The sequence below is a fragment of the Nerophis lumbriciformis genome, linkage group LG01 (assembly GCF_033978685.3).
Source record: "Nerophis lumbriciformis linkage group LG01, RoL_Nlum_v2.1, whole genome shotgun sequence".
NCBI lineage: Eukaryota > Metazoa > Chordata > Actinopteri > Syngnathiformes > Syngnathidae > Nerophis > Nerophis lumbriciformis.
In genome coordinates this window covers 66,646,545-66,660,000 of record NC_084548.2, presented here as the reverse complement: position 1 = coordinate 66,660,000, position 13,456 = coordinate 66,646,545, and the positions used below count along the sequence as shown (strand labels likewise).

General features: G+C 40.1%; 1 protein-coding gene across 2 annotated transcripts in view; it reads left to right on the top strand.

The window, feature by feature from the left end:
* lamb2l (laminin, beta 2-like) overlaps positions 1-13,456 on the top strand; it is a 172,685-nt gene that overhangs the window by 64,565 nt on the left and 94,664 nt on the right. For both annotated transcript variants that reach the window (XM_061924733.2, XM_061924725.2), the window contains exon 3: positions 4,863-5,032. In XM_061924733.2, the coding sequence (XP_061780717.2) occupies positions 4,863-5,032 (170 nt within the window). The remainder of the gene's footprint in view (positions 1-4,862; positions 5,033-13,456) is intronic.

Sequence of the window (13,456 nt, the reverse complement as noted above, 5' to 3'; positions counted from 1 at the left end):
ATCACAATCAGGTCATACACCAACTTATATTCTTGTCTTCATGAAAGAAAGGAAGGGTAAACATGCTTGTATTATCATTAAACACCTTTAACTTGTTAATAAAAACCTCTCTTTCATAAATAAAGCACTATAAATGATAAATATGAATGAGGTAGATCCCCTTGACTTGATCAATTGAAAAGTAGCTCACCTGCAAAAAAAGTGTGGCCACCCCTGAGTTAAATCTACTGCAGCACAATCAGTACAAAATACACACAAAATATAAATTATATGTATTTCTTTGTATTCATTTTATTGTCAATCATCAATAAGTTACATTCCATTCTTTGATTTATCAAACATATTCAAGACACAGAATGTAGGATGTCATGTCTTGGTGATCATGTTTAGTTTGGCTATGTTCTGTTTGGTTTTTGCACTCTTGTCAGTTTCTGTTTTTTCACTCCCTGTTTTGTTTCCGTGACTACCAATCAGTTCACCTGTCCTCACGACTTACGCACCTGATTCATTTGAACTCACGCACCTGTTTTCAATCACCACATGACTATTTAAGCCTGTCATTTTCTGTTGGTCGGCCTGGCGACATCACATTCATGCTCTGCACTCTTGACACGCTGCTTACTCTGTCCAGGTCATAGTTCATGCTGCGCTTTTCTTGCCACGTAAGTTTTTTTTGTTTATTCAAGCCACTGTTTTGTACCTCCGCTGTGAGCGCCTTTTGTTTGTTCCTTTTTTTCTCCCCATAGTTCTGCCTTTGTGCGAGTTTAGTTTTATTAGCCTTGTGCGCACCTTTTGTTTATACTTTTTATCATCCATCCATCCATCCATCTTCTTCCACTTATCCGAGGTCGGGTCGCGGTGGCAGCAGCCTAAGCAGGGAAGCCCAGACTTCCCTCTCCCCAACCACTTCGTCCAGCTCTTCCCGGGGGATCCCGAGGCGTTCCCAGGCCAGCCGGGAGACAGTCTTCCCAACGTGTACTGGGTCTTCCCCGCGGCCTCCTACCGGTCGGACGTGCCCTAAACACCTCCCGAGGGAGGCGTTCGGGTGGCATCCTGACCAGATGCCCGAACCACCTCATCTGGCTCCTCTCGATGTGGAGGAGCAGCGGCTTTACTTTGAGCTCCCCCCGGATGGCAGAGCTTCTCACCCTATCTCTAAGGGAGAGCCCCGCCACCCGGCGGAGGAAACTCATTTCGGCCGCTTGTACCCGTGATCTTGTCCTTTCGGTCATAACCCAAAGCTCATGACCATAGGTGAGGATGGGAACGTAGATCGACCGGTACATTGAGAGCTTTGCCTTCCGGCTCAGCTCCTTCTTCACCACAACGGATCGATACAGCATCCGCATTACTGAAGACACCGCACCGATCCGCCTGTCGATCTCACCATCCACTCTTCCCTTACTCGTGAACAAGACTCCGAGGTACTTGAACTCCTCCACTTGGGGAAGGGTCTCCTCCCCAACCCGGAGATGGAACTCCACCCTTTCCCGGGCGAGAACCATGGACTCGGACTTGGAGGTGCTGATTCTCATCCCAGTCGCTTCACACTCGGCTGCGAACCGATCCAGTGAGAGCTGAAGATCCTGGCCAGATGAAGCCATCAGGACCACATCATCTGCAAAAAGCAGAGACCTAATCCTGCAGCCACCAAACCAGATCCCCTCAACGCCTTGACTGCGCCTAGAAATTCTGTCCATAAAAGTTATGAACAGAATCGGTGACAAAGGGCAGCCTTGGCGGAGTCCAACCCTCACTGGAAACGTGTCCGACTTACTGCCGGCAATGCGGACCAAGCTCTGACACTGATCATACAGGGAGCGGACTGCCACAATCAGACAGTCCGATACCCCATACTCTCTGAGCACTCCCCACAGGACTTCCCGAGGGACACGGTCGAATGCCTTCTCCAAGTCCACAAAACACATGTAGACTGGTTGGGCAAACTCCCATGCACCCTCAAGGACCCTGCCGAGAGTATAGAACTGGTCCACAGTTCCATGACCAGGACGAAAACCACACTGTTCCTCCTGAATCCGAGGTTCGACTATCCGGCGTAGCCTCCTCTCCAGTACACCTGAATAGACCTTACCGGGAAGGCTGAGGAGTGTGATCCCACGATAGTTAGAACACACCCTCCGGTTCCCCTTCTTAAAGAGAGGAACCACCACCCCGGTCTGCCAATCATCTATTATTAAATCATGTATTTTACTTCAGGCCATGTCCGGTCCAATTCTTTTGCACCATGGGAAAACAAACCACGCCAAAGTCCAAGTCTTGACATAGGGTGGTGTGGTCTGGAGAGGAGACACTTTGAAGTTAATAACCAAAAAAATAAATAAGTAATCACTGGTGCTTTATCTGCACACTTTTAAAAGTACATGCAGATACAAGTTATCACCCATCCCCTTTTTGTCAAGACGTAGTGAATTGCACTTTGAACTCTCCCTCTCCTCCCGATCAAGCCTCAGCATGTTGTTGTTTTTTTGTGCGAGTGTAAAAGTCACCCATACATCACTGTCAACATGTCTCCTTCGTCGTCGTCCCGTTCATGGAACAATGCCTGCGCCTGACTTGTGCATAAAGCGTGGTCCTGTAAATGGACTGTCTTCTCACTGATGACATTGCAATTCAGCGATGCAGAGAGACTGTGGATGTGGGTCAAATTACGTGTGCCTGGTCTGCCGGACACTGTAGTCCATTAAAGCAATTACTGTATGCAACGTCAGCCACCTGGGTTCAAAATTGTAAATATTGTCCACTGTAGACAACTGAGGTTGGGTCTTGAGTATTGTGGCCAAACAGCTCAATTTTTGCGTCATCTGACATCACATGGACAAAGATAAGACCTTCTGGAGGAAAGTTCTGTGGTCAGATGAAACAAAAATTGAGCTGTTTGGCCATTTTCAACCCATATTCAGTTGAATATGCTACAAAGACAACATATTTGATGTTCAAACTCATAAACATTTTTTTTTTTTGCAAATAATCATTAACTTTAGAATTTGATGCCAGCAACACGTGACAAAGAAGTTGGGAAAGGTGGCAATAAATACTGACAAAGTTGAGGAATGCTCATCAAACACTTATTTGGAACATCCCACAGGTGAACAGGCAAATTGGGAACAGGTGGGTGCCATGATTGGGTATAAAAGTAAATTCCATGAAATGCTCAGTCATTCACAAACAAGGATGGCGCGACGTACACCCCTTTGTCCACAACTGCGTGAGCAAATAGTCAAACAGTTTAAGAACAATGTTTCTCAAAGTGCAATTGCAAGAAATGTAGGGATTTCACCATCTACGGTCCATAATATCATCAAAAGGTTCAGAGAATCTGGAGAAATCACTCCACGTAAGCGGCATGGCCGGAAACCAACATTGAATGACCGTGACCTTCGATCTGTATCAAAAACCGACATCAATCTCTAAAGGATATCACCACATGAGCTCAGGAACACTTCAGAAACCCACTGTCAGTAACTGCAGTTGGTCGCTACATCTGTAAGTGCAAGTTAAAACTCTACTATGCAAAGCGAAAGCCATTTATCAACAACACCCAGAAACGCCGTCGGCTTCTCTGGGCCCGAGCTCATCTAAGATGGACTGATGCAAAGTGGAAAAGTGTTCTGTGGTCTGACAAGTCCACATTTCAAATTGTTTTTGGAAACTGTGGACGTCGTGTCCTCCGGACCAAAGAGGAAAAGAACCATCCGGATTGTTAAAGGCGCAAAGTTGAAAAGCCAGCATGTGTGATGGTATGGTGGTGTATTAGTGCCCAAGACATGGGTAACTTACACATCTGTGAAGGCGCCATTAATGCTGAAAGGTACATACAGGTTTTGGAACAACATATGCTGCCATCTTTTTCATGGACGCCCCTGCTTATTTCAGCAAGACACTGCCAAGCCACATTCAGCACGTGTTACAACAGCGTGGCTTCGTAAAAAAAAAAGAGTGCGGGTACTTTCCTGGCCCGCCTGCAGTCCAGACCTGTCTCCCATCGAAAATGTGTGGCGCATTATGAAGCGTAAAATACGACAGCGGAGACCCCCGGACTGTTGAACGACTGAAGCTCTACATAAAACAAGAATGGGAAAGAATTCCACTTTCAAAGCTTCAACAATTAGTTTCCTCAGTTCCCAATCGTTTATTGAGTGTTGTTAAAAGAAAAGGTGATCTAACACAGTGGTGAACATGCCCTTTCCCAACTACTTTGGCACGTGTTGCAGCCATGAAATTCTAAGTTAATTATTATTAGCAAAAAAAAAGAAAAAAGTTTATGAGTTTGAACATCAAATATGTTGTCTTTGTAGTGCATTCAATTGAATATGGGTTGAAAAGGATTTGCAAATCATTGTATTCCGTTTATATTTACATCTAACACAATTTCCCAACTCATATGGAAACGGGGTTTGTAGTTAATGCACCTTTTAACTATCATTTTTATTCCACTGTGTATCCTTTTTATGATGTTGCCCCTGTTGTTTTCATTGAATTGTTGATTTACTTCACCTATGTTTTGTACAGCGCTTTGTCATTTTATCTGTGAAAAGCGCTTTATAAATAACATGTACTTACCGTATTTTCCGCACTTTAAGGCGCACCGGATTATAAGGCGCACCTTCAATGAATGGCCTATTTTAAAACTTTGTTCATTAATAAGGCGCATGGAATAGACGCTACAGTAGAGGCTGGGGTTTGCGAGACCTGTTGTGGCTCAATATTGGTCCATATATAAGGCGCACTGGATTATAAGGCGCACTGTCAGCTTTTGAGAAAATTGGAGGTTTTTAGGTGCGCCTTATAGTGCGGAAAATACTTGATGTCTTATTTCACTTGACGTCTTTCTCTGTCTGCAGCATTGAAGGTGACCGGACAGGACCAGCCTTCAGGCCCTCACGGCTGCACAGATGGGAGCTGTTACCCTGCCACAGGAAACCTCTTGATTGGACGGGCCGTGAACCTGAGCGCCACCTCCACTTGCGGTCTGGACGGTCCCGAGCACTACTGCATCGTCAGCCATCTTCAGGTCACGAGCTTGACATGTTTGTTGTTTTGTTTGGCTTTCTCACTTCACATTGGTTCAGTTGGCGTTCACAGTTGTATTTTTATGTGACCTAAGACTGTACCAGGGTTGTACGGTATACCGGTACTGGTATAGTATCGTGGTACTAATTCATCAAAAACGGTACTATACCATACTTGCCAACCTTGAGACCTCCGATTTCGGGAGGTGGGGGCGTGGTCGGGGGTGGGGCAGGGCGTGGTTGGGGGCGTGGTTAAGAGGGGAGGAGTATATTGACAGCTAGAATTCACCAAGTCAAGTATTTCATATATATATATATATATATATATATATATATATCCTGAAAATATGCAAACAAAACTGTGTTAAGATAATTGATACTTCAAACTTGCATAAATAAATCTTAAGGAATATAACATAACTTGGCTTCTGAGAGTTTCAAAATGTAATGAATAAAATGCTAAAGTTGTTGATAAACAAGCAATTATTTTAATAATTAAATATGGTCATTTTAAATGAATTATTATGATCATTTAAAATTAATTATTTCAAATATGTTTATTTCAATGTATAATTCTAATGCCTGGATGTAATAAGGAGTCAGAAAAAATACAAATAAAAATACAATTAATTTTGATGTTTTTAGCAAAATATAGTAAAAATGTATTTAGTTTTTCTTTTTTTTAAATTAATAAATATATTTATTTGTAGGTAAGATAAACATAATAATACAATTTATCTCTAGTCTGGATGATTTAGTTCTTGTCACCCTTTTGTCCTCCCGTCGTGAAAAAAGGCTGTCCTCACTCAGGTCCGCATGGAGCTGGAGGGGGCGTGGCCTCCAGCTCCGGCTGAAAATCGGTAGATTTTCGGGAGAATATTTGTCCCGGGAGGTTTTCGGGAGAGGCGCTGAATTTCGGGAGTCTCCCGGAAAATTCGGGAGGGTTGGCAAGTATGCTATACTCACGTCATGGCACTGCTGGTTTTTTTAACAGAGGAGCATGTTCGGCAGCGCACAATCACAGAGTACTTACAAGCAGACACAGTGTGTAGACAGAAAAGGTAGAACGGACGCATTTTGGCTTAAAAAGTAAAGATAAAGGTGAAGTTATAACACTGAAATGTCCTCAGGAAGAGGTGCTTTAAGACATGGCTAGCTAGCTAGCGGCTAACATCCATCCGCAGTCGGCAGTGTTTTAGCTACCGTATTTTTCGGACTATAAGTCGCAGTTTTTTTTCATAGTTTGGCCGGGCTCCAGTGTGACTTATATATGTTTTTTTCCTTCTGTATTATGCGTTTTCACCAGGTGCGACTTATACTCCGGTGCGACTTATACTCCGAAAAATACGGTACTTCTAAATCACTAATCCTCGCCTCCATGGCGACAAATAAAGTAAGTTTCCTACAAGTAGCATTATCACTGGAGGACGAGGAATAGCTAAACATGCTTCACTACACACCATAGCTCATCGGCATCAAAATGTAAACAAACGCCATGGGTGGATCTACACCTGACATCCACTGTAATGATACCAAGTACAGGAGCGTATTTAGTCGATACTACTATTGACATTGATATTTTTTATCGTCACACAATCTTTTTTCCTTTTTAAAAATATTACTAGGGATGTCCGATAATGGCTTTTTGCCGATATCTGATATTCCGATACTGTCCAACTCCTTAATTACCGATACCGATATCAACCAATACCGATATCAACCGATATATGCAGTCGTGGAATTAACACATAGTTATGCCTAATTTGGACAACCAGGTATGGTGAAGATAAGGTACTTTAAAAAATAAATAAATAAATAAGATAAATAAATTAAAAACGTTTTCTTGAATAAAAAAGAAAGTAAAACAATATAAAAACAGTTACATAGAAACTAGTAATTAATGAAAATGAGTCAAATTAACTGTTAAAGGTTAGTACTATTAGTGGACCAGCAGCACGCACAATCATGTGTGCTTACGGACTGTATCCCTTGCAGACTGTATTGATATATATTGATATATAATGTAGGAACCACAATATTAATAACAGAAACAAACAACCCTTTTGTGTGAATGAGTGTAAATGGGGGAGGGAGGTTTTTTGGGTTGGTGCACTAATTGTAAGTGTATCTTTTTATGTTTTTTACGTTGATTTAATAAAAAAATAAAAAATAAAAAAAACGATACCGATAATAAAAAAACGATACCGATCATTTCCGATATTACATTTTAAAGCATTTATCGTCCGATAATATCGGACATCTCTATTACCTCAGGAAATACGTCCGTGGACACATGAGGACTTTGAATATGACTAATGTATGATCCTGTAACTACTTGTTATCGGATCGATACCTAAATGTGTGGTATCATCCAAAACTAAAGTAAAGTATCAAAGAAGAGAAGAATACGTGATTATTACATTTTAACAGAAGTGTAGATAGAACATGTTGAAACGGGAAAAAAACAGATATTAACAGTAAATGAACAAGTAGGTTAATAATATTTTTTTTTTTTACAGTTTTTCCCTCATAATTTTGACAGAATAGAATGATAAATGACACAATATGTTACTGGATACATCAGCAGACTATTTAAGAGTCTTTGTTTGTTTACTTACTACTAAAAGACAAGTTGTCTAGTATGTTCACTATTTTATTTAAGGACAAAATTGTTATTCGATTGCAATAATAAACATGTGTTTAATGTACCCCAAGATTTTATGTTAAAATAAAGCCAATAAGCCATCTCTAATTATCGGTATTGTTTTTTTTTGTTTTTTTATTTTTTATTTTTTTATTAAATCAACATAAAAAACACAAGATACACTTACAATTAGTGCACCAACCCAAAAAACCTCCCTCCCCCATTCACACTCATTCACACAAAAGGGTTGTTTCTTTCTGTTATTAATATTCTGGTTCCTACATTATATATCAATATATATCAATACAGTCTGCAAGGGATACAGTCCGTAAGCACACATGATTGGTCCACTAATAGTACTAACCTTTAACAGTTAATTTTACTCATTTTCATTAATTACTAGTTTCTATGTAACTGTTTTTATATTGTTTTACTTTCTTTTTTATTCAAGAAAATGTTTTTAATTCATTTATCTTATTTTATTTTATTTTTTAATTTTTTAAAAAGGACCTTATCTTCACCGTACCTGGTTGTCCAAATTAGGCATAATAATGTGTTAATTCCACGACTGTATGTATCTGTTTATATCGGTATCGGTTGATATCAGTATCGTTTTTTTAATTTTTTTATTATTATTATTTTTTAATTTTTTTTAATTAAATTAACATGAAAAACACAAGATACACTTACAATTAGTGCACCAATAGTACTAACCTTTAACAGTTAATTTGACTCATTTTCATTAATTACTAGTTTCTATGTACCGGTAACTGTTTTTATATTGTTTTACTTTCTTTTTTATTCAAGAAAATTATTTTAATTTATTTATCTTATTTTATTTTATTTATTTATTTTTTTTAAAAGGACCTTATCTTCACCATACCTGGTTGTCCAAATTAGGCATAATAATGTGCTAATTCCACGACTGTATATATCGGTTGATATCGGTATCGGCAAAAAGCCATTATCGGACATCCCTAGTCTGCTGTTTTGATTCGCTTAGGTTTCTCCAAAAGCTTGTAAAACCTACTTTTGAACCACCAGAGTGGTAGTTTGAACCCTGCCAAACATGACAAGCGTGAACATACAACACAACATACATAACACGTTTTTGTGATCACACCAGGCTTTGTCCACCTGCCTGTTCTCTCATTTGTCAATGAGGAAAATAAATGTTTGCTCTCCCGCGGCCTTGTCCATCTATCTCCACTCTTCCATCTTCATCTTTTTTTCTTGTCTTTGTTTGTTTTTCCATGTGCAAGCTTCTCACCCTTTCAGTATTTCAACAAGCCTGCTTTGGCTCAGCCCTAACTCCGTAGAAAAAGATGGTCCACTGTTGGTTCTGCGGTCCCAAGTTGTGATGTTTCTCCTTCTTCTCAATGAAGCTTGACGTGTCTTTCATGGCGTGTGTGTGTGCTCTCTCCGCGTGCACAAGTACGCACTTGTACGTCCGTGCCTCAGGGCAGCCATGCGTGACTTCCAGGTGAACGTGAGTGACGTGTGCTGATTGCAGAGGCCCTCCACGACTGCAGGGGGCAGGACGTGCTGACAACGTGTCACACCACTGATCCAGGTGTGGGATTGTTAACCTTCTGCAAATGACTGGGATGTCTTTGACTACGCTGTCATGAGTGAATCAAACAGACATTCCGGTCGTGGCTTGTAAAAATGTGGATTGTGGGTCATTCTCGCATTTTTGCTTGCACGCGTACCTACACCAGCGGGTGTCAAACGTACGGCCCAAATCAGGCCCGATATCAGGTTTCATCCGGCCTGCGGAATGAGTTTGCTAAGTAGATATTATTTACATGTGAATAATGCTGTATAATAGACTAGGGATGTCCCGATCCAGGTTTTTGCACTTCCGATCCGATACCGATATTGTTTTTGCATTTCCGATCCGATACCGATACCGACCGATACTGGCCTATCCGAGCATGTATTAAAGTTTAAAGTTATTTAGCCTACTTAGTTGTCAGAATCATGTTGAAAAGGGTTTTAGTACTCTTGATAACAACTAGGCAGCTGAATTAGGTGATTTTGAATAATACACAATGGTTGGTAACAAGAAACTGACCTGTTTATTCAAGGATAAACACAAAATAGACAAAATTATACATGACAAACAGAAATGGCATCATTGAACTAGGGCTGGGCGATATGGCCTTTTTTTTTTAAATATTGCGATATTTTAAGGCCATATTGCGATACACGATATATATCTCGATATTTTGCCTTAGCCTTGAATGAACACTTGATGCATATAATCACAGCAGTATTGTCATGTCTGTGTAATCATGTTTTGTTTTAGTCATGTTTTGTTTAGTTATTGACTCTTTAGTTTCTGGCTTTTCACTCCCTTGTCTTGTTTCCATGGTTACCCATTAATTTCACCTGTTCCACGTTTGGACTCATTATGCACTCTTGTTTGTCACCATAGCAACCATTAGTTTTCACCTGTCACGTCACGCACCTGTTTCACGTTTTGAGTCACGCACCTGCTTTCACTAATCATGTCTATAGTATTTAAGTTCATTGTTTTCAGTTTGTCGTTCTGACGACATCCCACATTTATGCTCTGCACATTTCTGACACTTTTTTCATGTCCATCGTTCACGCTGGCTCCTTTTGTCCATGCCAAGTAAGTTTTGTTTATTAATGCCACAGTTAGTGTTTTTTGTTGTTGTTCATAGTTTCTGCCTTTGTGCAAGTATTTGTTTTCATAGCCAAGTTGTTTCTCCGCCACTGTGCGCGCCTTTTGTTTACTTCCTTTTTTTGTAGTTATAGTCTTTAAATAAAAATGTACTTACATTCCCGTCTCGCCCGAGCCAAGTTTCCGTTGCATCCCGGAAAAGCTAACACCCAAGACCAAGTCATGACAAGTATGATGATTCTATGTGTTTTGATTGATTGATTGAGACTTTTATTAGTAGGTTGCACAGTGAACTACATATTCCGTACAATTGACCACTAAATGGTAACACCCGAATAAGTTTATCAACTTGTTTAAGTCGGGGTCCACTTAAATTGATTCATGATACAGATATATACTATCAGATATATACTATCATCATAGTCATCACACAAGATAATCACATTGAATTATTTACATTATTTAGAATCCAGGGTGTGGAGGGGGGCGCCGGATGTAAGTGTCAAAAAGACAGCCAAAAGAGTTTGTTATGAGAATAAATCTAAAGTTAAAATATAGGGTAGAAATGCACCCATTTGCAGGAAATGTAGTCTTGATTTTCAAAATTTTCTTTCAAGGCTTGCATGTCTACATTAAAACATTCTTCTTCATACTGCATTAATATATGCTACTTTTAAACTTTCATGGAGAGAAGGAAATCACAACTAAAAAAATCACTAATTTTTTCATACGGTGTTGATGTGGAAATTTTTGCCTCGGCATTTTGATGGTGTGGACGTGTGGCACCGAATGGAGATACGCGTCTCGACAGACGTCACAATATTTGAACAATGATGACGAAAACTGTTTTCTCTGTCGTGTCCGTGTGTCGAAAATTGTTATGCGCTTATTTTTTTATTTGATTTTGTGCGTGGCATAGATTTGCTATGCGCAGAGGACGCTTAAACAGTGCGCAATTGCACAAGCGAGCACCTTTAGAGGGAGCGTTGCTCGCACGGCTGCGCTAGCATCACAGCTAACGTTAGCCATGCTGCTACCTCTCTGCTCGGGGAGGACGTATACGTATGTGACGTATGACGTGACAGTATGTGACGTGTGTAAGAAGGTGCACTTGCTGTCTGTGAGAGGGAGACACAGGAAAGAGTGAGAAGAGCCTGTTGTGTAATGCCAGCAGCTAAAAGCAACTGCGTGAGAATTGTGGATGTGTTGAAGGTGTGCTGGAAAATGTGGAACGGAAATTACGGAGCAGCAGAAAAGTGGAATGTATTATTTAAATAGGTACGTTGGAAAACACGGACCGGAATTTTTTTTTTAAACTGGATCTGGATCGGCATTTTCCCATGCCTCGCCGATACGCAATTTTTGGCAAATATCGGCAGCCGATCCGATCCAAATATCGGGTCGGGACATCCCTATAATAGACTGTATTTCCATCCATCTTCTTCCGCTTATCCGAGGTCGGGTCGCGGGGGCAGCAGCCTAAGCAGGGAAGCCCAGACTTCCCTCTCCCCAGCCACTTCTTCCAGCTCTTCCCAAGGGATCCCGAGGCGATCCCAGGCCAGCCGGGAGACATAGTCTTCCCATCGTGTCCTGGGTCTTCCCCGTGGCCTCCTACCGGTCGGACGTGCCCTAAACACCTCCCTCGGGAGGCGTTCGGGTGGCATCCTGACCAGATGCCCAAACCACCTCACCCTATCTCTAAGGGAGAGCCCCGCCACCCGGCGGAGGAAACTCATTTGTACCCGTAATCTTGTCCTTTCGGTCATAACCCAAAGCTCATGGCCATAGGTAAGGATGGGAACATAGATCGACCGGTAAATTGAGAGCTTTGCCTTCCGGCTCAGCTCCTTCTTCACCACGACGGATCGATACAGCGTCCGCATTACTGAAGACGCCGCACCGATCCGCCTGTCGATCTCACGATCCACTTTTCCCTCACTCGTGAACAAGACTCCCAGGTACTTGAACTCCTCCACTTGGGGCAGGGTCTCCTCCCCAACCCGGAGATGGCACTCCACCCTTTTCCGGGCGAGAACCATGGACTCGGACTTGGAGGTGCTGATTCTCATCCCAGTCGCTTCACCAACCTTTTTGAAACCAAGAGCTACTTCTTGGGTACTGATTAATGCGAAGGGCTACCAGTTTGATAAACACTTAAATAAATTGCCAGAAATAGCCAATTTGCTCAATTTACCTTTAACTCTACGTTATTATTAATAATTAATTATATTTATCTTTGTGGAAACACTGATCATCTTAATGATTTCTCACAATAAATATATATAGAAACAGATAAATATAAATATGTAACACTTTATTTTTATATTTTCTCTAAGTGCACATTTTTCAAATTGAACATTTTCAAATGATCACTTCTAAGACGGTCTTGTGAAATCACAATATCCCATTTTAACTAGCTAGCCACTAACATTTTTATAAAAGAGGAGAAAACACGAAAAAAGTGAAAATTAAATTTTGAAACATAGTATATCTTCAATTTCGACTCTTTAAAATTCAAAATTCAACCGAAAAAAAGAAGAGAAAAATGAGATAATTCAAATTTTTTTTTTAAAAATTAAAAAAATAATTCATGGAACATCATTAGTAATTTTTCCTGATTAAGATTAATTTTAGACATGTTTTAAATAGGTTAAAATCCAATCTGCACTTTGTTAGAATATATAACAAATTGGACCAAGCTATATTTCTAACAAAGACAAATCATTATTTCTTCTAGATTTTCCAGAACAAATTTTTTTAAAGAAATTCAAAAGACTTTGAAATAAGATTTAAATTTGATTCTACAGATTTTCTAGATTTGCCAGAATAATTTTTTTGAATTTTAATCATAATAAGTTTGAAGAAATATTTCACAAATATTCTTCGTCGAAAAAACAGAAGCTAAAATGAAGAATTCAATTAAAATGTATTTATTATTCTTTACAACAACAAAAAAATTACTTGAACATTGATTTAAATGGTCAGGAAAGAAGAGGAAGGAATTTAAAAGGTAAATGTGTTTAAAAATCCTAAAATCATTTTTGAGGTTGTATTTTTTCTCTAAAATTGTCTTTCTGAAAGTTATAAGAAGCAAAGTAAAAAAACAAATGAATTTATTTAAACAAGTGA